Raw genomic sequence first — 25332 nt, forward strand, 5'->3', positions numbered from 1 at the left:
GAGCGGGCAAGTATGAGATTTTAAATACTGAAGTGCTCAAAAAGCACTGGGTACGTAGCCGAATGGCACAAACACTCACGAAATGCTCACGAAACGAAACGCTTGTAGATATCTATCTCTATCGCTCTTGCGTATTGGCGCGACAGAGCCAGACTACCTTTCGCGGCGTTTCGTTTTCGTTGCGCGTCGCAGCTATCAGCGATAGAAACGAACAAAAAGTATTGCTCCCGTGTAAATAAAATAGACGCGACGATGACGATGTTAGCGATGAGCTATAACCCCCATACTTATTCATAAACGTTCACTAAAGTTATTTAGTCGATAAAATTCATTTGTCCCTTTCCAACGTACTGGTGTGATAGAAAGGGACAAACTTCATTGGTTTGATAACTTAAGTGAACGTTTATGAATAGGGGGGTAAATCACTCTATCTCTTTTATGTAGGTAATATACTAAATAAAATTTATACCTACGAGTCCTATGATACAGGCAGCAGCTCATAAAATGTTCCTATTAGCTAGTAAACTATTTCAATCTTAAAAATAGGTTGCATTTACCTTGAGATCAGCCATTCCCTCAAATCCAACTCTGTACAGGTTCTTAGCCCCATTGTCCCAGACCACATAAGCAGCGGACCGCGGACTGGCGGCCGACCAGTCTTGGATCTCATTGACTTTGCCTCTCCTGCCATTTCCACCATCTTGGTCTTCCCATTGCCAGTCCACCTTTAAATGGCATAAATGTGTTGTTAAAAAGACAGTTACACATGGCAACACTACTTCAATAAACATACAAGTCATAGCTTAAATATGAAATTAATAGGATTAGATTTTTAAAATTGCAATCAGTTCTTACAAGACAATCACACAAATTAATACAAAGAACAATATAAATATAATTATATAGTATTTATGTTTGTATAAGGCTTTAGAACAGATACCAAAAGATATTATAATACTTAATATAAATGTCCAATGTAATATACTCTATTGGTGCATTTCACAAGAATGTCCCTTACAAAATGCTTTTGCATTATATGGCACCTAATTCTAATCAAATTTGTAAAGCTAGCTAGCTATACTAGCCCCGATGCAAAAGAGTTCGTCTAGTAATACAGAAATATTTTGTTTATTCTAATAACGTTTACACATGTAGGTATTTCACGTCACAGTAGTGAGAATTGTAAAAGTACTATAATATAGTTTAATTTGGTTGTAAAACAAAATTGCATGTGACTTATATTGTAAAAAAAAATATTTAAAAAAAATGTTGTCTCAATCACATTCTCCTCTCCTATAGCAATTCTGCATGCATAGGCTTGAAGATTTGTTTTTAGTTTATTAACAGAACTTAGTTACTTCCTTTGGGCCCCCTTACATCTAACATGCAGTGTAATACCCATCCATAAAAGATAAAATAAAAATCGTCTTTTTTTTCCTTTCAGTATCAATGTTATTTCTTGTATTTAGATTTAGTTATTGTAAAATAATGCCATAAAAAATAAATTAGATTAGTATTAGCATTAAACATCAATGATTTTTGAACTAAGGCATTATTTTTGTACAAACAGGAGAACCTCAAAAAACGGTCCGACGAGACGAAAACATATGCATCAGGGCTAGTACTATCAATTTGTTAGCCAAGTCATGAAATATTATCAGACACAAAATTGCTTTCTCAGAAGTATTAGAAGAATTGTATTTCATAAGGGGCAGTCTCTTAAAATGCCCTTTACCTACTTTTGGAAGGCTGCACTAATATGTGATAAACTCATAACTAACTAACTAGTATGGCACTGTGATCCAAAGAGGATCTTGGCCTCCAAAACGAGAGCACGCCACTTATCCCGATCCTGCGCAGCTTCCTGCCAATTATCGGCTTGTAGCTGACACAGATCCACCATCACGCTGTCTCCCCAGCGGTATCTGGGCCGACCCGCCGGGTGGCCACCAGTTGGTCTTCCCAGATACGCCCTCTTGGCAGCCCGATCCTCTCCCATTCTTAGTGGCCGAACCAGCGAAGTCTGTGGGATTTGGTTACGCCGATGATGTTCGCTCAAACTCATATGGTGTCAGATATTTATGAGGCCTACATTATGTACCATTTATTGTAGGTGACATCTCTTACCCCTCTAACAACCCTAGCCCCAGGGAATATTCCTCTAACAGCTTGCTTCTTGCTCTTGCGACGGGGCTCCACAAGGCAGCGTTGCGCACCTGGTGCACTGATGCGGTAGAACCTGTGACGCAGATGATGCTTGTCCCCATGGTAGCATACAGAACACAGATCATAGTTACTGCATTCAGCACACTTCCAGCGAATACCTGCCAAAAAAATTATTATTTTAAAAAACATAATGAAGACAATGATTTTATTTGGGTTTCTAGTATCAATCTAATTAGTATAATTTTTTTTAATGTAATATTAAAAAAAGTATCTACACAGCAGAATGATTTCTTATAAATATCCATTACTACTTTTAAGCAAAATGGTAATAATAGCTTGTATGGTGGTAGTAATTGGTGTAAAGTTAGTGTATATAAGAAAGTCAAATACCAATAAAGTTTATAACATCATAAATAGTTAATTTATGTCATTTGGATCTGAATACTTAAAATAAGCAAGATAAAGTTACCAAATATAGGTTGTTGCCGACAAGTATCACACATAGTTCCTTCATGTTTAACACCAGTGGGAGCACTGTCCAGGATCCTCAAGTCATATGCGCCTGAACACCTATAGTTCGCAGCAGTACCATTGTCCCACACCACCACTACCTCTTCTGGTGACTCAAAGTTTCTCACGGTACCTACATGCCCCTCCCCTCCATCCTGTAAACAGTTTGTAAACAAGTTATTAAATACATGATATCTGCTACATACTTTTGTATTTTACGCTTATATTTTAACATTATAGAAGAATAGGTTTAAAAGTAAAGAGTTTGAATATAAATATCGCAATTTTGACAATAACGGATACCATGAAAGAAAACTAGGAATGCATTGTAAAAAGATAACTTTCATTGTGTGTAACTAGCTGTTTACGCACATATACGTGAAGTTATATGAAGCCGCATTATGATAAATTGTATGTATATTCTATCGCAAGTGTTAAAGAGCTAAGCTGTTTTTATATATCTAAATAATAGTAAACTATAAACATCTCTGCAGCACCTGTTTGCCCCACTTCCAGTCTGGTCCCCGTATAACACGAGCTCCTACGCCTTCCATCATAAATCTAGTCGCCCTAGAAGACGTTGAAGAACCTGGAACACTAGGCTCCATTATGATGTTTAACTTTTCAGCTAAAATATAAGACAAAATAGTCGAGATGAAAACTGAAACGAAGCTCTTTTCTCATTGAAGATCTGACAACCTGACAAACGTCAAATCGGCTGACAATAACATACCGTTCAGAAATATTAATATGGCACAGGATTTTCGTTCAAAATTCTGTACATGGCAAGGTACGTCATGGGAATCCGTATCGTTTTTAACTATGCCTGGAATAGCATGGGAAGAATAGTGTTACCAGCGTTCATTTTTTCAGATTTTTCGGAATAATCAGTATGTACAACGCTCCGTATTAATCAAGAATTCATATGTAAATTGTAATATATTAAACAGATTGCAGCGCTGATTCAGTTCGGTTTTTAGTGGGACACTATTTAGCATATATTTAAAATTGTAAACGGAACTTAATCACGTATTACTATGTTTTAAACACTAACCTCCGACGTTTCAAGGACGGCATTGTCCCCGTGGTCTCCGAGCAGATTGGTCTTTAAAAAATAGCAATACGCGATTAAGTCCCGTTTGCAATTTTTAATATGTATAAAAATCGTGAAAGTTTAAATCACTATTTAGCATGTTGCATCGTTGTCAACATTAGTTTGAATATTCAAATTGGTGACGATAAATTGATTAAAGTAAATTGAAGCAGTTGTCTTTGAATATGTCTTGTATCATAGTCAACATAATAAATATTTTCTTACGATCAAGCAAATCCATCTATCATTAATCAAGAACTTTAATAACTGAGGCGTTTAACATACAGTCGAAGAAATATTGGAAATTTTGTCAGCGCGATTCGTCAGCGAGTGTTCTATGGTGTTAAACCTTTTCCTTATGTCTCTGCATACATAACTATTCCGAATGCACAAACTATATTGTGGCACACCCAGTTCCGTAGTTAAATGCACCAAATTTAATTTTACATTCAGAAAAGTCCAGTCACATCTATACTTTTCAAATCGTCCACTTTTTTTCTACTGTCAGAAATGGTTTGTTCTATGGCTGCTTTGTCACCAGACTACATTTTTTGCGATTTTTTAAATACTTAACCAGCAACCCCATATCCGTCAAACGAATGAGACGAATGGAATATCAAAATGTCAAATTTATTTGCGGAAATTGCGGAATCGTCCAGTTTCAGGACAAAAATAATTATGAATTATTTCATTGACCAATCCACCGTTAAATTGAAGCTTTGAGCTTTATTTAGATTGAATAAAGTAGCTTTCGTTTGGCAGGAGTGGCGGCCGCGTAACTGGAAAGACATAACATGCAGTGGTTTTGTAATACGATTAGGTTTATAAGTTTACGGAAGTTTTAATGGGATATAGCTGTTATTGTTGCCGTGAAATTGAATTTAATGTATGAATAGTGTTGTTCTGTGGTTGTTATAAGCGTTCAAAATGTCTAACCATCGTAATAAATACGAGAAAGCAAGAAGACGTCTCGCCGCAGTGACTTTTCTGTCTAACATATCTCTGGACGGAACGTTCAAGGATACGGAATTATGTCACGTTGTTAAGAAGAGCGAGAAGTCGGAGAGCAAGGTCGTGGAGCTGGTGAATGGGGTGGAGAAGGATAGGGGATACGAGAGCGTCCGCCGCAAGGCGCCCCAGAGCCCGGCGCACCGCGTCCTTGATAACCATTCCGTGAGCTCTGACTCCGATCCCAATGCTAGCATTACTCCAGTCAAGGCTGCCAATCATGTGTTTAGAGAAAGGTAGGCTTTGAATATTCATATCATTTTATATTAACTTTTGTAGCCAATACTTAAACAGTATTGGGTATTCATTCTCATCTCTTTTTTTCTCATATGATAAAAATAGTTTTTTTTTTCAGATGTTCATCCGGGAATCAAGAGTCATTCAAAGAGAAACTTGTTAAGACCAAGAAAGTACACCTATCATCACTTACCGGCATCAATATTGATGATAAGAGCAGTTCGGAAAGCTTGAATTTTGGTAATTATCTTATCAATATAATCATATCAAAATCAAGACAAAAGATAACACATTTGAAATTTACACAATCAATGCTGTTTATATAATAAAGTGCTATGATAGATAATGGAGAATATTAGTAGATAAATAACATTCATTTGACATTGAGTGTGACTGTGATGAAAGATTAATGAACTATTTATCCAGATATAAACAATATGAAATATAGAAAACTTGACTTGTACACTCATCACTATGTATTTTTTCCGCTATCCCGCATTGGTGTGTGCTACCTGGAGGAAATTCTTTCTAAAGATCTGTGCTACACTCCGCCGGTTTACGCAATCATTTATTAGCCAGGTGCACACAGAGCGAGACATGTCGCGGGGCGATGTGCTCACACGGCAAATGGCCCATGTAGATGTTCCTTGCCTAGGTGTGCAGATTGCCGATAGGCGTGATTTAATAAATTTAATCTATAACATTTCTTTCACATCCAGGTCGCTTCCGCACAAGCAGTACCTGCATCCCAGAAAACCAGGTTCACACAAAGGAGTTGCGATTCATTCGTCCCTTGACCAAAGGGGTGTCGTTCAGAGATGAAAGGCTGGCACTTGCGCCTAATTCCTGTGTGCCATGTGTTGTATTCAGTACTATACCATATTCGAAAACTGTCAGGAATCCTCGGTATGTATACATTTGTGACGTTTTCAAGTCTCTTTGTCTCATACAATACGGACGAAATTTGCTCATATCTTTATTCACCTGTTAGACCAACCTAATGCTTGACAATATTGCTATTGCTTGAGAGCAGCACATTAAACTAATTCTTAGAACGACCCACATTATTTATGCATGACATTACCTTTAACCTTGATATGCATATGTTGCAATTTAGATGTTTACGCAGCGAAACGCACGTGGTCCGCTAATTGGTCACGCGTATCGTGGCTGGGCGGCTCTATTTCTTAATGTTCATTGATTTAAATTTTTTATCATTCTTTTTAGATCCGACCACAGAAAAGATGGCGGTCGTCGTCGCAACACTTCCGGTTCCGCAAGACCTCTCTCAGCTATCACTGACAATGGCGTGGATCCTTTCGATCTTCTTGGTTTGGAAAAAGAGGAAAACGGACAAGATATCTCCTATTCAAAACTGCTTGTACCGTCCCGAGTGTGTACTAGAGAGCAGTATAGAAAGATGTATGAAGGCGACTTCAGTGACAAAGCTAATTGGAAGCTGATGAACCGTAATCCTCATGTTATTGCCAGGTAATTCAAGTTTTAATACCATTTTCAATTAATGTTTGATGTTTAAAATCTAATCAGACACAATAACTCGCTACAATACCATGCTTTTAGATTTTTAAATGTGAATGATCATGTTAGTTTGAATTATCTATGTCTTGAAATGGTTTAGGTGACAACCAAAACTTAAAAGACGTTCAGTTGACCTACATAGAGAGATAAACTTGAAATTACGCGCAAAGCATCTCTTAGTCTGTGTAGAGTTGTAGACGTGCCTCGATCGAATTACTACTTGCGGCCGCATTGTCTGAGTGCGTCTCAACTATAGGTACTCGCCGCAATATTAAGTGGCGACTGAAGACATATTGCTATCTCTTTCATACCAATCGGGAGTATGCAGACCCAGTGAGATAATGAAGTCGGTTAAAAAGGGATAGCATTTTAACATCAGGCGCCACTTAATATTGCGAGTATAATCGAGTTGTTTTGCGCGACAATTAACTGTAAAGTGACTCGCTCATTGTGAACTCGTCTCTCTTATTGACTGAAATTATTTGTAAGTTTTGGTTGTCATCTGACGATATAGGTTGACCAGATGTCCCGAATAAATCGATATTTTCCTTAATTGTTATACTAAAAATTATACAATCCAATTTAGAATTTTCAATTTGAAAAGTTTTTGTAAATAACTTTTTGCATGTAAAATTTTATTCTGATTTCTTTAAATAAAATCGATACTGGTTACCCTAATTTATATGGTCTATTTATCACAAAACTCTGCACAATATAACTACATACAATATAAGAATGAAAACTCAAGTTATCATTACAAACAGTCATAATTAATTATCATAACAAATTGCCAGAATCATATAACAAGTCACTATCTGTGAAAATGGCCATACAAAGTGACCTGATCTCATTGCTTTTGAGTGTACTTTAGACGTTACATGTTAGCGCCCACATGCATCCTTCATCTCATCACTAACCCATTTATATTTCAGAACTAAGTTATTGACGAGGCACAAGGATAAGAAATGGTAAACAATAAATGTTTCTCCTAAGCTATGCAGCACACGTAATGATATTTATCTCAAATGACTATATAAAGTGGCGGCACGTAAGTTTAGCGCTGAGTGAAATGTGGAGGGGATAGCTGCGCATGGGGACGCATACCCTTCGCCCCCAGTAATTCCCTGAGATACCTGTTTTTGACTTCTGCGCAATAACGGTCAGTGCTAAAGTTACGTGCCGCGATTTGTACTCTAATTAGTGCCTTTCTATAAAATAACAATATACTGGTATTTAAGTAGTTATAACTCATTTACACGGCGCGGGAACTTGCAAGCAATATTCGGTACAGTCTACCAATTTGAAAACTATCCTGGGCCACTGTAGAACCTTTTACATTAAATGTTAATGAGACTTATATGGCAAATAAAGCACGGTATCAATAAGACAGGGTTCTAGAGTGGCCTAGGATTTAAAGTGGCTGATTTTACATTTCGAAATACACTGTACAAAACATTGTATGGCACTACCAAATGCCGTTATATATTATTAATATTATTATATACCATAATGTTACGACAATGGCATGCAAGTTCTTAGTACATAATGGTACCATATAATTAATTTTAATATATTTAATTTAAGATATGCTACTTGATTTAATTTCAAGAGATCGTATTAGCTGAAATAGGTATATATGTTTATGACTAATGCATGTAATCACGTAGTAGTACTATGTAGGTCTCAGACGAAGGATACTATAGACTTGACGCAAGCGTACACCCGTAAGGGACAGATATAGAATAATGGAGCGAATTTAAGAATCACTTTAAAAATGGCTGACCGTTTACCATAATCAACCTACGTAATTTGGGCGGATAATAAGCTTGACAAGTCACGTCCTTATTGTTTGCCACAAACTCGTTTGTGGCAACGGCGGAAAAGTGAAACTATGACAAAGACAAAAAATAACATTTTGCTCTCTGTCACTCTTATTATAATTTGTATGTGACCATCTCGTTCGGTAGTGGTATTATTATTTGGCTGTCTAGTCTATAGTATCCTTTGTTTAAGATGTAGGTATATGCGATAGCTGAAATCGTGGAAGGATTCATTGTTCTTTTTATAAACGCGAGAATATATTGCGAGTATTAACACAAAAAAAACAGTGGAGTCTCTCCGCACGAAAGAAGTGAAACTTCCTAACCTCAAAAACATTTTGTCAAGTGACCATCACGTTACGTCCATATTTTTACTGTTTTAAATAATTTACATTGCTATTTCCTCAAATAAAATTATTGAAAAAACAAACAAACTCATTTTGCACTCAATCTAAATATAAAATACACACATTCCACCCAAACATTCCACCAATCAAAACCATTCTGGCCATTCTGAGTTAATAAGTGAATGAATGGAATGAGTGAGTCGCGTTGAGACAGAATGTTACGCGCTGAGTGAGCGGCATTCCACGCCAAGTAACAATGACTGAGTGAGTGTTACGCGCTGTCAGTTGGAAGTCGCATTAGAAGTTTCACTTCAATAACTTTTATAATTGTGTGTGTTCAGTTGCTCACCACCATGTTAATTCGACTGCATAAGAGGACAATAATATGACTATCTACATGTCTCATAATTATTGCCAAATAGAATTTCTTCCATTTATTCGTTTGAATTCTCATTACTGCCTACCTTAAGCACACCTCGGACACTGGCGATCAAATATATGAATGAGGCGCGTTCCTAGCACACAGTCTAAGCTCGTGTAGGTGAACGCGTACTATGCTTGTATGAGTGACATATGACAGGTCGACTGTTCGCGTTTTTGACAGGCGGTAACTGTCAGGTAACCGAGAGGGGGTGGGCGGCACTTTCAGTGGGGAGCGGAAGTGGCCATACTGTATGATAATACTCTTTTTTATACTGTGCCTTAAGTCTCATAGTTAAAGTTAGTTTAGCTTAGCTTCACATAATGTTTATTATACAACCGGGATAAATATAACAAGGAAAATAATTTAAAATAATTCGAAACATAGCGATCTCATCAATCCTATTCAAGAAATACCCAATAGACGCCAAGACGCAGTAATACCATAGTTACATTTAACCCCGTTGACCTGATATTTATCTTTCCTAGTTTCTAGTCTAGTACTTTTATAATATTATAAAGATCATAACTGCAGCTCATACTAGATAATACATTTTTTACTAAACATGCATGGGTAATAAAATAACATTATACCTACAGATTATTCTGGCGGGCTAACACAGCTTGAATTCTCGCGCGCGAGTCCATATAGTAGTATCTCTCGCGACTTCAAGTATGCACTCGCGCGCGATATTGCAAGTTGGGTTAAGCCTCCTAGATGCATTTTAAATTATGGGTCCGCATGGGTAAAGATTAACCTGTACATTTTAGTTGTGTATAATTTTTGTTAAAGTTGATAATATTACAGGTGCTTCTCGTACGAGTCGTCGCAGAGGCCTCAAATGGCCGCGTCGCCGCCGCTGAGTACGGTTGATAACAAAGCGTTCGATTGGGAGGAAGCGTCAATGCTGACGCCTAAATATGTAAGTACCTAATTCTTCTTCCTTTGACATAAACATGTGCTTACTAAGGAAAAGAGGAAAAATTCTGGTCCTCTGAAGTATGACTGATTTACCGCCTCTTACGTAAGCACTAACGTCTTACAATGTACGAGTATAGTCCTTTTTCTACTAAACGTATAGTTTCATTCAGCTTTCAAAGAAACTGCTATAAAATTTTGCAATGATAATGCAAAAAACGTATAGACGGAAAAAATAGCACGATAAGGATTTAGTTTTCCACATATTTGGTATATTTCTTCATTGTAGAAATATAGTATATATGAACAACGCTAACTGGCATAAACGCCAGCTACGGATTTTACTTAAAAAATACAAGCGCGAAGGGTACACAATTTGAATTCCAAAGTTTTCTACCGACGAAATTGCAGGCCAATTAAGAATATTATAAACACGAAATTATTTTATACGGTAATATTTTTCTCAGGTGCAATACTGTCCCAACGTCCTAGACGATCCCGAGCTAATCGCCGGCAAACACCGGACGTTACTCACATTCACATCCTACATGACGTCTATCATCGACTACGTCCGTCCGCAAGACTTGAAGAAGGAACTCAACGACAAATTCCGAGAGAAATTCCCTCACCTCAAACTGACGCTTAGCAAATTGAGAAGGTAAGGATTACTTTAACTTATTGGTGTAATCAGTAGATGCCTTGAGGCACGTTCAGACTCGGAGCTAAGTACCGGCAAGCACAGGACGCTACTCACATTCACATCCTACATGACGTCTATCATCGACTACATCCGTCCGCAAGACTTGAAGAAGGAACTCAACGACAAATTCCGAGAGAAATTTCCTCACCTCAAACTGACGCTTAGCAAATTGAGAAGGTAAGGATTACTTTAACTTATTGGTGTAATCAGTAGATGTCTTGAGGCACGTTCAGACTCGGAGCTAAGTACTGGCAAGCACAGGACGCTACTCACGTTCACATCCTACATGACGTCTATCATCGACTACGTCCGTCCGCAAGACTTGAAGAAGGAACTCAACGACAAATTCCCAGAGAAATTCCCTCACCTCAAACTGACACTAAACTTGGTAAATTAAGAAGGTAAAGATTTTTTTTCCCTACTCGTAATTCAAATATGTTCTAGAAATATGTCCAGATCTGTCGAATGCACCGATAGCGCGTCATTAACGGTAATGGGATCGATGAACGAGATATGACTGTAAAGCCTGGCGTCCACTAGGCGCGCTGTGTCGTCTCATTAATTCGCCTTCAGCATTTCTTATGAGACTGCGTCCATCAGCGGCTCGATTCCGTCTTAGTGGACGCCAAGCTTCGTATTCTATCCGAGCCGCGGTATGCATTTCAACCACACATTTTTATGCTAGACCACAATTGTCTTAATGGCATAATTGATAGGTATGTATCTCAGAGGAAAAAATTCTATAGAGAGGACAAGCCGCGCGCGGCCTGGTCGCAGATGTAGGCCCATTGGGCCTACACCGCCGCCAGTTCGCCGTCCGCTGTCATCGAGTGTACACGCGCGCTGTTCACCGACGAAAAACGAGTTTTATCAAAAATGCCGAAGTGTGCAATAATAACTTGCAAACATCGCAGTGACCTGAATAATTTCCAAGCCGATAGGATAACATTTCATAGGTAAATACTATTTATTTCCTTTTATTTCACATAAAACACGAATTCAACGTAATACTCCGAGTTGTACCATGTAACCTTACGTTTGCTTGTGCTTTAAAACGTTCATTATACATTGCGGCTACACAAGGAACATATTGTAAACAGTGTAGTGTTTTGCGCCGCAATGAACGGTGTACAAAACGATTCACTCAGTGAGACATTTTTCTCGGAAACGAGGCGAGGCGTTCCCGCTATTTATCGTTGTGTGCGTGCGCGATCGCGCTCGCTTATCGTTCGCGTGTACACATACATTGAAATGATACGCGTGTATTGCGCAATAGGAGCGTCCAGCTACAAGTGTGTGTGGATTAGGTGTGTGCGTGCATTATCTTTACAATTACTGGTGCTTTGTGTGGGTTGCGCAGACCTTGCGACAGGCGTATTCTATACAAATCGCCCGGCATGACCTATCTCCCGAAATCTGTGGTATGTATGTATATGTTATCACCTTCCCTGCTCTGTGATCGCCAAGAACACCTGAAATTATTGTTACAAAACATGCCCACAGCCAAAAGGACAACTACAGGTGTTATAGCAATCACGCTGTCATTGGAAAAGTAACTTTGATACTTTCAAATAGAGTATATTAGCTCGCCTGAGTAATGTTTTCGTTTATGGCAAAGCGTTCAAAAGGATAATAAACCAATCTCCAACTAACTAGTATGGCTCTGTGATCCAAAGAGGATCTTGGCTTCCAAAACGAGAGCATGCCACTTATCCTGATCCCAAAAGGAAACTACATAATATTCGATATTGAAAATGTATCCAATACCTTACTTACATAGAATTCTTAGTATGCAGGTAATTACATTGTGTTTTTCTTTTCAGTATTAAAAAGGAGATGCGTAAGATAGCCAAACATGACAGTGGCGGCATCGACTTGTTATCCGTCGCCCAAGCGTACGTCTACTTCGAAAAGTTGATCCTGGCGAATCTCATTACCAAAGATAACAGAAAATTGTGTGCTGGCGCGTGCTTGCTGCTGTCTGCTAAACTAAATGACGTCAAGGGAGAAACATTGAAGGCTTTAATTGAGGTAACTGTTTAGTTTATTAAATTATAGGTTCTAGTTTAGTTTAGCTAGTGGATAGTGGCTAAATACATGTCTTTTATTATTTGGAAATTATACAAAAACCCTACTTTGAATATCATACAATATTGGTCGATAGAAATTGTTATTTTTACGCTGTCAATCTTACAATATACAGTTTTTTTCTTGATTACAATTTATACGAGAATATAAACAAGGGAAACTAGAGTCTAAGACGTGTAAAGTAGTGTAAAATAATGTGACGAGAATTTTGTCACTTCAATCTACGATATACAGAAAGTTACAATAGTGCTAGTTCCGAATTTATTCATAAAAGGGGTATGCGCTTTTGCAGTTGTGTGTAGTAGTAACACCATCCATTTTCATACTACGAGTATCTCTTTTATGTTCGAGTCTCTTAAAATCTGAACAAATCATCTTCATCCACAGCGCATCGAGACCACCTTCAGAGTGAACCTCAAAGATTTGATAAAATTCGAGTTCGCGGTCCTCGTGGCCCTCGAGTTCGGCCTCCACGTGCCGCCGTACGAGGTGTTCCCGCACTACCAGCGGCTGCTGCACGACTCGTGACCTTGGCGGGTGCGCCGCCGCCGGCTCTCCGCCAGGGAGATCGACAAGTACGCCGTGCTGCCGTTCGTGCCCGCCGGACACAGGTGGGAGTAGACCGGTTGCTAAACTAGTGGGGCTGATAAGTTAGTCAAAAATTAAAAATACCTGTAAGTATGGTTCCTTATGGCCCAGCTACGACATTGATCTAAGCACGACAGCGGTGAGCGGCAGCCATACGTGCGAATGAAAAGTCCCATCGCTGTGTCTCGCTTCAATGTATCGCCGCTCACCGCTGTCGCGCTTAGACCAATGTCGTGGCTGAGCCGTTAGTTAGTGAAAGCGGTAAAAGTGCTGCACTACTCGAGACCTTGGCGGCGCGCCGCCGCCGGCTGTCGCTGGGCCGCTGGGCATATGTGGAAGTAAATCAGCTAATAACCTGGGTAGAGGAAAAACTAGTATTTTACGTGTTTGATAAGCTTACTTATTTCGCTGGCTCAGCGATCCAAAAAGGATCTTGGCTTCCGATACACGAGATTGCCTCTCTGCCTTATCCTGCGACGCCAGGTATACCGAGGGCGGATACGTCTTTAGGGCTACCTCGCAGCGATATCTGGGACGCCTACGCGGACGTTTCCCACCCGTCCATACATATGCTGGGTTGATAAGCTAATCAAAGGTATAAAAGATACCCCTAAAAGTGGATCGAAGGGGTGACAGTACTGAAAAGATAAGAAACCAATGCCTCGGTCTCATGTAGCGGATAAATGAAAATATACAGTAGTATTGCCGGCCGGGAGTATGAGCGTCGATTGTCTTACAACCAGCAATGTCAAATACCTCATAGGTGCATATATGCACAAATCTTATATATTAACGACTGCGACTTGTAAGATTTGACAACTGAATTGTATTAGTGGCATTAGTTAATAGAAAATGTAATTTGTAATTAAATGCACAACGTAGAGGAACAAGGTTGTCTATTCAGCGGCGAGAAAGCGATGTAGCATCGATGTACATTTTTGTGATCGCACAAAAGATCCCTATGGGTCAAAGTGTATCCGCAAGGGACCTCGCAGGTATAAGATAAGAAAAGATAACGTAGCGAATGTAGCGAGTTACTATTTTCTAGCTCAAGAAATGTATAGACATACATAATAGATGTAATGTATGTGACGATATACGTAGATAATTTCTTATTGTATGTCTTATTCTTATTGGTTTATCGAAATGCGGCATAATGCGTGCACCAAATGTGAAGCCAATTAGGCTAATCAAGAATTTGCATCGATTTTCATAACATTGTAAGTAGCAATTCGATTTAGGTATGGAATTTTATGTTGTAACGAACTAAACTCAGTTCACAACATTGTAGTATACTTTAATTAACTGGCTTCCTAATCAGCCGAAAAAAAAGCAGTTTGCTCAGTCTCGTTTCGGCCGTCGACTGTCGGACAACTGTCAATCATGACGAAATGTTCTGTGAGTAATATTTGTATTTTTACCGAATTATTTTTTTATACACACATATTAACTTCGCGAAATTCTGTACAATGCGTACGCATTCTATAAAATTATACATGTACATGTGGCCTATCAAAGTTTCGACAGTCAAGTAAAATACTTGCGCAATACTGTGGTGAAGTAGCGGTAGTTAACAGTAGTAGTACATTACGATAAAAGTGAGAAAAATAGAAAATTAGAAACGAGTTGGAATACTGATAAATGAAAACACAAACAAAGAGAGTGTTTTAAATCGACATGAGTTGCGAATTTTCTATTCGCGCATGTATCGTACGTTTTTACAGTAGATACGTTTATGGCATAGTTACGACTACTACTGCGGTAATATAGCGCTATAAAATGTTATGTGAACAATATTTCGTGGATATTCGTTAACCGAATATGCGACCAAATACAGTGAAGCATCTCCAAGGTCCAAATCCAAATAAAAAATTGTGTTCACCGTCATACAAGTAGCGGCACGTAAATTTAGCGCTGAGTGAGATGTGGAGGGGATAGCTGCGCATGGGGACGCATACCCTTCACCCCCTGTAATTCCCTGAGATACCTGTTTTTGACTTCTGCGCAATAACGGTCAGCGCTAAAGTTACATAAGTAGGTACGGCTCACTCTTGCCGTTTTTCTAGTTATAAGTAGCTAGTTTTAAGTGTTTTCCTAGTATTCACCAAATTTTATCTAGTTATAAACCTAATTATAATATTTGACTTATATTGACCGGGATATAGACCGTGATTACCTTTTTTATTTTTGTTTGGGTTTTCCGTGATCATGATGCATGCAACTGCGTCGAAATATCGGGAGCTCGACAAAAATCAAACAGGTAATCACGGTCTATATCCCGGTAAATATAAGTATGTATAATGAAAATAACCATGAATCATTCAAAACTCTTAATTATAATATTATTAAATGTAAACATTGTAGACATTATCACATTAGTTAAAACTGTTAAAAATTAGTAAATTTAGTATTCGAATAATTTCAAAAAGGACACAAAATTTATGGATTTATGAGTGATTTAACCAGACCACATAAACACATAAGAGTGAGACCAAGCTAAGTTAGCAACGTTTATGTTTTTTTTGTAGAGGCTATACGCAAGTGGTCAGAGTAATAAAAGTTCTTGACATGTACAGTCACCGGCATAAATAAGTGACGATTTCTGTACCTTGTCATATTAATGTCTTGTTTGAAATGTCATACGAAATTGTCAAACGATTAAAAGCGACAAGGTACAGAAATCATCACTTCTTTATGACGGTGACTATATAAAGTGGACCTACTGGGAACATCGAAAATACTAAGTATCCGTATAAATAAGTAATATGAAATTTACAATACAGACAGTATGCCAGTATTGTAAAGTTTATATCACCTATTTACTTTAATACATTTTAAGGACATTGAAATCGTTTTAGAAGAATAAAGGCCTAAAATTAGCTCAATACTTATGTAAGATACATTAATAGCGATTGTCGCCGTGCCAAGGCTAGAACTAGTCAAAATCTAATCTAAATTGTAATTTGGAATTGGTATTTTAGTACATATTATATTAAACTAGCTTTTAGGCCAATTCTAACGTATAACTGTGGCCCATTACGTATACCTGTGAATACAAGTTACGATTTTATTTTCGTATGAAATTTATGTTAGTATTAAAACGCTTACGCGTCGTCGTCGCTGAACGCATGCGTACGCATGTTCATACTAATCAGTGATTTTTAGGGCTAGTTGCATCAACCATATTTGACAGATACATCATCGTCACGCAGCAGATGTCTATGGAACTTCCCATTAAATAAAAAAAATTAACGAACGCTTTAAGGGTGACAGACGGTTTGATGCAATCGGCCCTTAGTCTGCGAACGCAGATTACGCGTCGATATGTCTCACCCTAATATGACAAGTAAAAAAGATACGGAGTACGCACAAATCCGAGAGGGAGTGCGTCTAAAAACTAAAGGACGTCGTACTGATGTCAAGTGCACGTCTGAATTGGCTTATGTATAATGATGTGCAAGTTGCGGAATTTTTCCAAAAAAATCTTAAATTTCTTGAAAAATTCACGAAACTTTCACGAAAAATAAAGGGAATTTAAATTTATGAAATGGAAAGTTTCCATCCATACAATTGTCCATACAAAGTATGGAAAGTTTGCGAAGTTTTCCTATGTGAAAATTTCAGAATTTTGGAAACTTTCCGTCGGCACATCAGTACTTATGTACATTTAATTAAAAGTAGATATAATGTTTAACGTTTATAAAACTGTGATATAAAGTGAAATTATTAGAAATACATTGACGAAAAGTTGTATCTTATAGGTGTCTAGTATTTATTGAAGATTAGACCTATATTATTATGTTAAATAGTTTGTAAATTGGTCAAAATGCGTACATATTTATTTGTTTCTGTTTGTCTTTATTAAGTTTGTGCAAAATTGTTAAGCAAACAAAAAAGCATTTTAAAAATATGTATGTTATAATGATTATAACTTATAATATAATTTGAATTCTGATCACACACCATATTTTATTTGCTTATCTATAACTTTTTACAAGATTTATTAACCATGCCCTTTTAGTATATTATACTATGACTTAGAATATTTAGATAGTGTTTGCAAATCTTGGAAGGTTTTGAACTACGATTTTCGATTATGCTGGAATCTTGCAAACATAATTGAATTCAGTAGGTAATATGATACAAATATAGTGCATAACGGTTTTTTATCGTATTTTCTCGTATTCGTTCGTATTTAACGTGCTACTTCGGTCAACTGACTGAAATAGCATGACACGTCGTGGGTTTCCGTTAAAATACGAAGGAAAAACATTTGGCGATAGTTGCCGAATATTCGAGACATTTTTAGTTATAATGTGTGTATATAGCACGCGAATAATGCACCGATCGCTCGTATCAATTGCCACACCCTCCTATAAACAAGATTCTTAACAAGCAGTCAATGAAACGTGAAGGTCTTGGCTCATTGCCGCAAGGCATCGTGATGTGCTGAAGTGTTAAACCTATAATTACTAATTTATGAAGTAACGGCGTAGTTCCAAAGTTGATCAAGAAATTTATACTGAATATTTTGAAATGAATGGAGCTAGGTTGATGCTCGTAAATTTTGGTCCGATGCCCACGCCCCGCTAATAGTTGGTTTGTTAATAATGTTATGTAAAGAAAAGAAGTATGAAGCAAGAATACAACGTATATTTATTAGAGGGGCATTTTAAATGTCATCTGATACATCGCAGATTGCAGGGTTAGCACATGATTGGCGCGAGAGTATGTCGCCGCGAGATAGACTACCCGTCCTTACAGTTTCCTAATACAATTAGAAGGAGACCTGTGATCTATCTCGCGGCACATCTCGGACACTGGCGATCAAATATATGAAAGAGGCGCGTTCCTAGCACACATTCTAAGCTCGTGTAGGTGAACGCGTACCAAGCTTGTGTGAGTGAGATGTGACAGGTCGCCTGTTGGCATTTTTGACAGGCGGTAACTGTGAGGTAACCGAGAGGGGGTGGGCGGCACTTTCAGCGGGGAGCGGGAGTGGCCATACTGTACGATAGTACTCTTTATTATACTGTGCTCGCGGCGACATACTCTCGTGGCCATCCTGTGCTAACCCTGCTGGTATACAATTTTAAAATCACACGCGGATCAAACAACATGATTTTACCTTCTTTCCAACGTTTCGGCCAGGTCGCACTGGCCGTGGTCGCGGAAGACTGATGTGATGTCCCAGCAAAGTGTCTACGGACTCGCTACGCTCGCGGTTCAATATTGAAATCTTTCATACTTTTCATTTAGAGAAAAAGCTTGCTCGGGTATCAATATTGGCACGTGCGGTTAAACAACTTTGCCCCCTTGTAAAACACTTACTACGTAGGTATACTTACTCCACTTCACTGGCTCAGCGACCCAAAAAGGATCTTGGCCTCCGACACAAGAGATCGCCACTCTGCCCTATCCTGCGCCACTTCACGCCAGTTGGGTACACCGAGTGCGGATAGGTCTTTCAGGGCTTCCTCGCACCAGCGATATTTGGGACGCGAACGTTTTCCACCCGGGTGTCCCACATATGCTCTTCTCACACCACGATCCTCTCCCATCCTTTCCAGGTGGCCGAGCCAGCGGAGCCGCGTGGCTTTGATCTCGCCAAACCCCTTGTAAAACAAATAACTATTTTATAAATGTTCGGGGTAGTGTATGCTTCTTTACCAGTTACCACCGATGTAGTTACTATCTATTAAAAAACATGTTACTCCGAAAAATGCGTTAAGGCTCTAACCCAGAGGTTGGTTTTAGTTTGACTGAATAGGTATGAAACAACACCTTCTAAATTAAACTAGAATAAGCATATGTCTAAGTAATAAATAAAGCGATAAAGAGTGAAAATGACTAGATGTTGTACATGAACCTGATTGATGGTGAACGCTAACTTACTTACCAGTTGGTGCGTATTATCGTACTGAAATCGATGCATTCATTTCGAAAGAAAAATGGTAACTTGCCATCAATCATGTATATCGCGTAAGTTTTAATCCACGTCGTTGAAATGTTAACAAAGTAATAAATAGCGTTTCACGTATACAGGGTGGCCCATTCAAATCGGTCAATATGGGAAAGTGTGAAACTATAAGACATACGAAGATCTGGGGGCCGATTTTTGAATCTCGGCCATTCGATTTCGTGAAATTCGTTCAATAATATCTCCACTACTAGCGATTTAAATTCTACTAACAGAATCGAAAACGAGTGGTCATTACTACTAGTTTTAAAATTACTAACCGTCCTTTTTCAAAAAAAAAATTACGTCGTTTTCCACAGACTTTCGAACGGCGAATTCTTGCGTTCGAAATTCAAAAATCGATCCCCTGTTCCCAGGAACCATGTCACCGATTTTCATAAACAGAAAAACTGCATTCATGCATTTGAAAAAAAACCGGCCAAGAGCGTGTCGGGCCACGCTCAGTGTAGGGTTCCGTAGTTTTCCGTATTTTTCTCAAAAACTACTGAACCTATCTGTTAAATACTGTAATGTCTACTAACTTTGAATCGAAAATCTACTAAAATAAATTAAATTATGTGAAAACAATTCATTTTAGACATCATGTTTCATAGAGACATTTACTTCTTAAGACCTACACAATCGATATTTGAATAGAAAAAATATATGTGTCTTATATCAGACTTTCCCATACTGACCGATTTGAATGAGCCACCCTGTATAGGCCGCTGTAATCGTGATGTCGCGTTGCTTCACTGACAAATTCACTAGTTGCACTTACTTATCGTATATAATTATACCAATGCATGCTGTGAATTGAAACATCCGCTCCAAATTATGCAAGCTAATAAAAGTGAAGAAAATTCAATTTCTGGCTCATTCACGCGTTATATTAGACGAGTTAAGTTGTCTTAGTAGCCGGTCGATATAGGATGTGTTTAAAGGTATATAATAAAGCAACGCGAAAGAAATCTGCACTGTGAAAATGGAACAACTTTATGTTTTTTCTACATACTTCCATCTCGATAGGTAGGCTATTTTATTTATAACTATACCTATGGACTAATTAAGCACAAACTTGATCTATTTTCACAGATTGCATTTGTTTATGTACAATGAGATGTACCTATTTTATTAATGCAGCAAGATTCTGACATATTTGTACAGTCAGCATTAAAAAGATAGCGATGGCTAAAATATAATAAGCGTCAATTTATCAATTTACCTACATCTACAATACATTTGGCCACTTTTGTTTTGGCTATATTCGATGTTGACTGTACTAAGTAATTATGAAATCTTTTTATACGGAGAATTTACAGTAGATATATGAAACAGCAAAGCACTTTTGGTTCTTTAACAAATTAGGTTCTTTAACCTATCTAAGTTTGACAATTCATTTGCCTAAGCTCGAATGTCTTTATCATATTTTTCCCCTCACTAGCTCGGAAACACGTGTTTTGTCCTTTAATACCAGCGGGTAAAAACGCATTTTATCCACTAGTGGGTAAAGTAGTTTGACCTTGAATAAAGTCAAATTAACTGCTTTAAAATGGATAAAAGCAGGTGAATCTAGTAATAAAGATGATTTGCCACCAGTGGGATTAACTGGAAGCAGTGATAAACGCATTTTTTGCGTTGTAGTTTCCTCGCTATAGTGAGGGGAAAAGTTTTGTGCTACACTCGGGTGCAAATGTATTTTACTTCTCGTGTGTTAAAAAACTCGCAAGTTCAGGATTCTATTCTCGAATCACTCGATTTGCTCGTGGTTCAACTATAGAATCCTTTCACTTGCTCGTTTTTCAATTCCACACTCGGCGTTAAAATACAACTTTGCCCCCTTGTATAACAAATAACTATTGTTTTATAAGGGGGCAAAGTCGCTGTTTAACTGCACGTGCCAATATTGATACCCGAGCAAGCGAAAGATTTCAATATTCAGAACGCTCGCGGTTCAAAAAGGGGAATCTTCAGCGTTGCGAGGGTTTCAAGACACGAAGGTTAAACACACTTTGCCAACGAGTGAAACACAACATTTTTCACCACACCAACACGAACAAAATACTGACTGTAAAATATCAAATTGAATCAATTCCATCAATGTATTCAATATTTATGATTCAAAATCGTCATTTATAAGTAAATTCTACCAGCCAGCTAAAGACATCGAGTTAAAATTTACAGTATGAAATTAATTTGCACTCTTGTGGATAAAATGCAATTTCGCTATCCATTTTCGAATAGCAAATTGATTCACCAGTTAGTGTGGTGTTTCCAATATGAGGGTATGCGTTTTTATGGAAAACCGGTTTCGTTGTCGGGATCGTCGTCTCCTAAACATTTTAGTTTTGAATGTTTTTTTTTTTTCATTTTAGTTTTAAATATCCATAAACTTAAAACTTAAACTTAAAACAATGATTAACTATTTTCAAAATATGGTCCATTAGCTTCTGTATGTACACGAATGTGACTATAGGGAGGCACTCCATTTGTATTTACATAGTATTATCAGGCGAACTCAGAAATTGTAGTGATGGCACTTAGTTTCAGATAAGATACACACTTCTGTTTATTACACATGATTACTTTTAAATCGAGACTTAGTAATCACGTATCACTACATATTAAACTGACCTCCAACGTTTCGGGGGCGGCATTGTCCCCGTGTTCTCGGAGACGACTGGCTTGAAATGACATCAACACCTTCTGACAGCCACGCGAGTTTTTCGAACTACCTGCACTTGTCCTTGAAGTCATTTCAAGCCAGTTTTCTCCAAGATCGGACAACGCCGTCCCTGAAACGTTGGAGGCTCAGTTTAATATGTAGTGATACACTGCTGTTTGGTCAAAACAGAGACGAGGGATCATCCATAAATTACGTCACACGTTAAGGGGGAGGGAGGGGGTCGACGAAGTGTGACAATATGTGACAAGGGGGTAGGAGGGGTCCTAAATTTCGTGACGTCACATTTCAAAATCTATCGTAATCTAAGGGTTAAAACACGAACTTTAAACTGTTAATTTGTGAAAACCTCATAAACATATACAAATACAGGATGTTCGGTAACCGGACGAAAAGCTAAAAGTAGGCGATAGTCTAGGCCATTTAGAACATTCTTTAGCTATAAATGTCTTAGACAAAATTTTATTTGTCGTTTTTTTTTTAAACTTTACGGTGAAAACTCCAAAATTTCAGACTAAATCAATAAGCATACTCTTGTTATTGTAGATAGTTGTTTTGGTTTTATTTCGTATAGTAAAATGTCTATCGTACACCATAAAATCAATTTGAAACATCTCTGTCTAAAGAAAATCAAACTACAGCGATTTAAAAATTGAATAACATAAAAAAAATTATTTGAGTAATTTGATTACTTAGGTCGAAAAAAAAAACTAAAATTTGTTTAAGCCATGTATGGCTAAAAATGTTCTAAATGGCGTAGATCAGGATCACCTATTTTCGACTTTGTATCTGGTTATAAATATAAGATACCAATTGTATTGTCAACCGATTCAGAATGTGGAATTTTGAGCGTTGCGGGGGTTTCAAGGCACGTAGGTTAAATAAATTTGTCACACACACACACCAACACGTGGAAAATATTAACTGCAAAACATCGAACAATTTAGTTTGATTCATATTTTTTTAAACATTTAAGAGTCAAAATCATCATTTAAATGTTTATTCTACCAGCTACAGCCAGCTGTGGACATTAAGGTAAAATTTCTATGAAATTACACTCTTATAGATAAAATTAAATTTTGTCACACGTTTTTGAAGAATCAAGTGTGGTGAAGAATAATTTAAGTACATAAATGGAAATAAGATTGATTTTTAACCGCTGTTTTCATTCAATAATTTCTACACGTAAATTTGCAAAATATGTGACGTCACACTAGGGAGGGGGGAGTCTAACAAATGTGACCAGCTGTGACAAGGAGGTGGGGGAGGGGTCAAAAATCACGATTTTTAGTGTGACGTAATTTATGGATGATCCCCGATATAAAAATACTACTTATTTTGTTAAAAACTGGTTGATGTAAATATAACGACAGAACAATACAAGAGAAAACTTATTTTGCGAAATCTGTTAGATATCTAATAAGGTACATGGGGCAATCCTGACTGCAGGATAATTTTAAGTGGTCGAAACATTTTTCATGTTTATATTATTGACTACACTGGACATATCGTCACTACTTTGAAAAAAAATTCGTATCTCACGCTGCTCGTCAAAGTAAGTCTATACAAGGTGCTCGCGAGGAACCCGCATAACTTGAACCACGCGTTTCTGAGGCCAAAAGAAAGAAAAAATGTTATATGAATTTTAAAATTTTTCGCGAAAAAGAAATTTTTTTTTTGTTTTTTTTTTACTTTTATGGACGTATTTTCACATAAAAAGTAATTTTTATCCATAAAGTTGGCAATTAAAATGAGTTCCTTAATTTATTTTTCTAAAAACCAAATGTTTTGGAAGTTTTTCTTGTCACATTTTGACATCTATCAATGACTACTGTGAGACTATGCTCCACAATTGCGCAACTGAGTAACAATACGGAAATGTTTTTTTTAATTGGCAATAACTCTGAAACTAGACGAAATCTAGAAAAGTTTATACGACATTTTAGTCTTAAAATGCGACCAAGAATATGCCGTTAAAGTTATATGGGTTCCTCGCGAGCACCTTGTATGCATTCCATACATACTTCCTACAATTTTCTTTTCATTGACAGACGAAGATACAAGTTTTTTTAAAAGTAAGTAAGTAAAAGTAGTGACGATATACCTATTGCTCTCTATTGAATAATGTAAAACAAAGGAAATGTTTAGATTAATTAAAATTAACCCTCATTCCGGGCTGCCTCATGTACCTTATTCCTAATGGAATATATTTTTACTGATTAGGTACTGGTGTTATATTGCTCACTCAGCCTAATATTAAAATATTCTTGGGGAGTTGAAGAATCTACGCCAAAAAAGGGAGCCCATCTCGAAGCTGTTATTGCGACGTCCGATAATTCCTCCGAAGTTGACCTGAGCGAAGACTCGTCGATCTGGCAATTCTGGCGACCGTTTAAACTATGGAACTGGGGTAATAATCTATAACTAAATATGTGTCATTTCTTTTGTTATTTTTTATGTCCCTAGTAAACAAATGTTTTCTCAAGAATATCATTGGCGTGTGAAAGTGAACAATTTTACTTTGCTGCGAATTTTACAAATAAACGATATGGTGCCGTACATTTTGTGGTACCTACCTAACTATTACCTAGCTGTTATACCTATATCAATTCAAGTTTGACAAAGTAGAAAGCCATCTGTTTCAACGATCAATCACGTTTTTTCTTAATTTTTTGCCTACTGTTTGAGCAATTTTTACCTAGAATAATAAATATATTAATCCTTTAGCCGTGTTATATTACAAATATGTTTTTTTTTTAATAGGTCGCAGTTTGATGAACGAAGAATATAATGAAAATGCGAAGAGCAGTTACGGATACGGACGACACGGGATGTTCCATCGAGACCGAAAAAGATCGAAAATTAAAAACAAAATAAAATTCCTTGTAAAAATACATCAATTTCAAACTTAACGGCATCACTTGTTATTAGACTGATGACTGTCTATACCTATTCATTCCCAGTTTTTTGTTTAGCCTTATTTTCTTGTAGAAAATTGGACAAGGAAATATTTATTATTTTATACTCTGTCAAACAAGTCTGCCAATAAATAAGAACAAAGAAAACTATGGGTATCCTTTTCTCTAGCACCCTAAAGAAAAGGATGCATATAGTTTTCCTTGTTCTTATTTACTGACAAACTTGTTTGACAGAGTATAGTAATGAAATAGACTCGCTTACAAGTACAGCGAGATTCTATCTCTTCCAATATCTACCTACATTTTTGCTAGACACTTACTGCAGATTAGTGTGAAG

General features: G+C 37.4%; 2 protein-coding genes across 3 annotated transcripts in view; one reads left to right on the plus strand and one right to left on the minus strand.

Moving 5' to 3' along the window:
* Window positions 1-3359, minus strand: part of LOC125226808 (E3 ubiquitin-protein ligase MIB1) — a 273740-nt gene extending 270381 nt beyond the window's left edge. The window contains exons 1-4 of the mRNA XM_048130913.1: window positions 3174-3359; window positions 2636-2831; window positions 2128-2324; window positions 558-725 (exon numbers count right to left, since the gene is read on the minus strand). Of these exons, the coding sequence (XP_047986870.1) occupies window positions 558-725; window positions 2128-2324; window positions 2636-2831; window positions 3174-3284 (672 nt within the window). The 5' untranslated portion in view covers window positions 3285-3359. The remainder of the gene's footprint in view (window positions 1-557; window positions 726-2127; window positions 2325-2635; window positions 2832-3173) is intronic.
* Window positions 3360-4420: 1061 nt separating this feature from the next.
* On the plus strand, window positions 4421-24983 carry LOC125227349 (CDK5 and ABL1 enzyme substrate 2). Of its 2 annotated transcripts, XR_007177177.1 has the most exons (11): window positions 4421-5013; window positions 5133-5254; window positions 5734-5920; window positions 6242-6505; window positions 7486-7521; window positions 9949-10063; window positions 10527-10717; window positions 12583-12790; window positions 13235-13458; window positions 24301-24487; window positions 24841-24983. XR_007177177.1 is itself a non-coding variant. In XM_048131639.1 (9 exons), exons 1-9 carry the CDS (start codon window positions 4697-4699, stop codon window positions 13373-13375), a joined length of 1581 nt encoding a protein of 526 aa, XP_047987596.1. In that variant the 5' UTR covers window positions 4421-4696; the 3' UTR covers window positions 13376-15656. The 2 variants fall into 2 exon arrangements, 1 of the variants encoding a protein (XP_047987596.1); XM_048131639.1 differs by lacking the exons at window positions 24301-24487; window positions 24841-24983 and having other exon boundaries at window positions 13235-15656.
* Window positions 24984-25332: the final 349 nt, after the last annotated feature.

Source organism: Leguminivora glycinivorella, chromosome 6, assembly GCF_023078275.1.
Source record: "Leguminivora glycinivorella isolate SPB_JAAS2020 chromosome 6, LegGlyc_1.1, whole genome shotgun sequence".
NCBI classification, from domain to species: domain Eukaryota; kingdom Metazoa; phylum Arthropoda; class Insecta; order Lepidoptera; family Tortricidae; genus Leguminivora; species Leguminivora glycinivorella.

Bases quoted from the DNA above. Each gene is read 5' to 3' on its own strand.
- LOC125227349 (XM_048131639.1), top strand. From the start codon at position 4,697: ATGTCTAACCATCGTAATAAATACGAGAAAGCAAGAAGACGTCTCGCC. The intron at 5,255-5,733 runs GTAATTATCTTA...TTTCACATCCAG, and splicing joins TTCGGAAAGCTTGAATTTTG to GTCGCTTCCGCACAAGCAGT. The intron at 7,522-9,948 runs GTAAACAATAAA...ATAATATTACAG, and splicing joins AGGCACAAGGATAAGAAATG to GTGCTTCTCGTACGAGTCGT.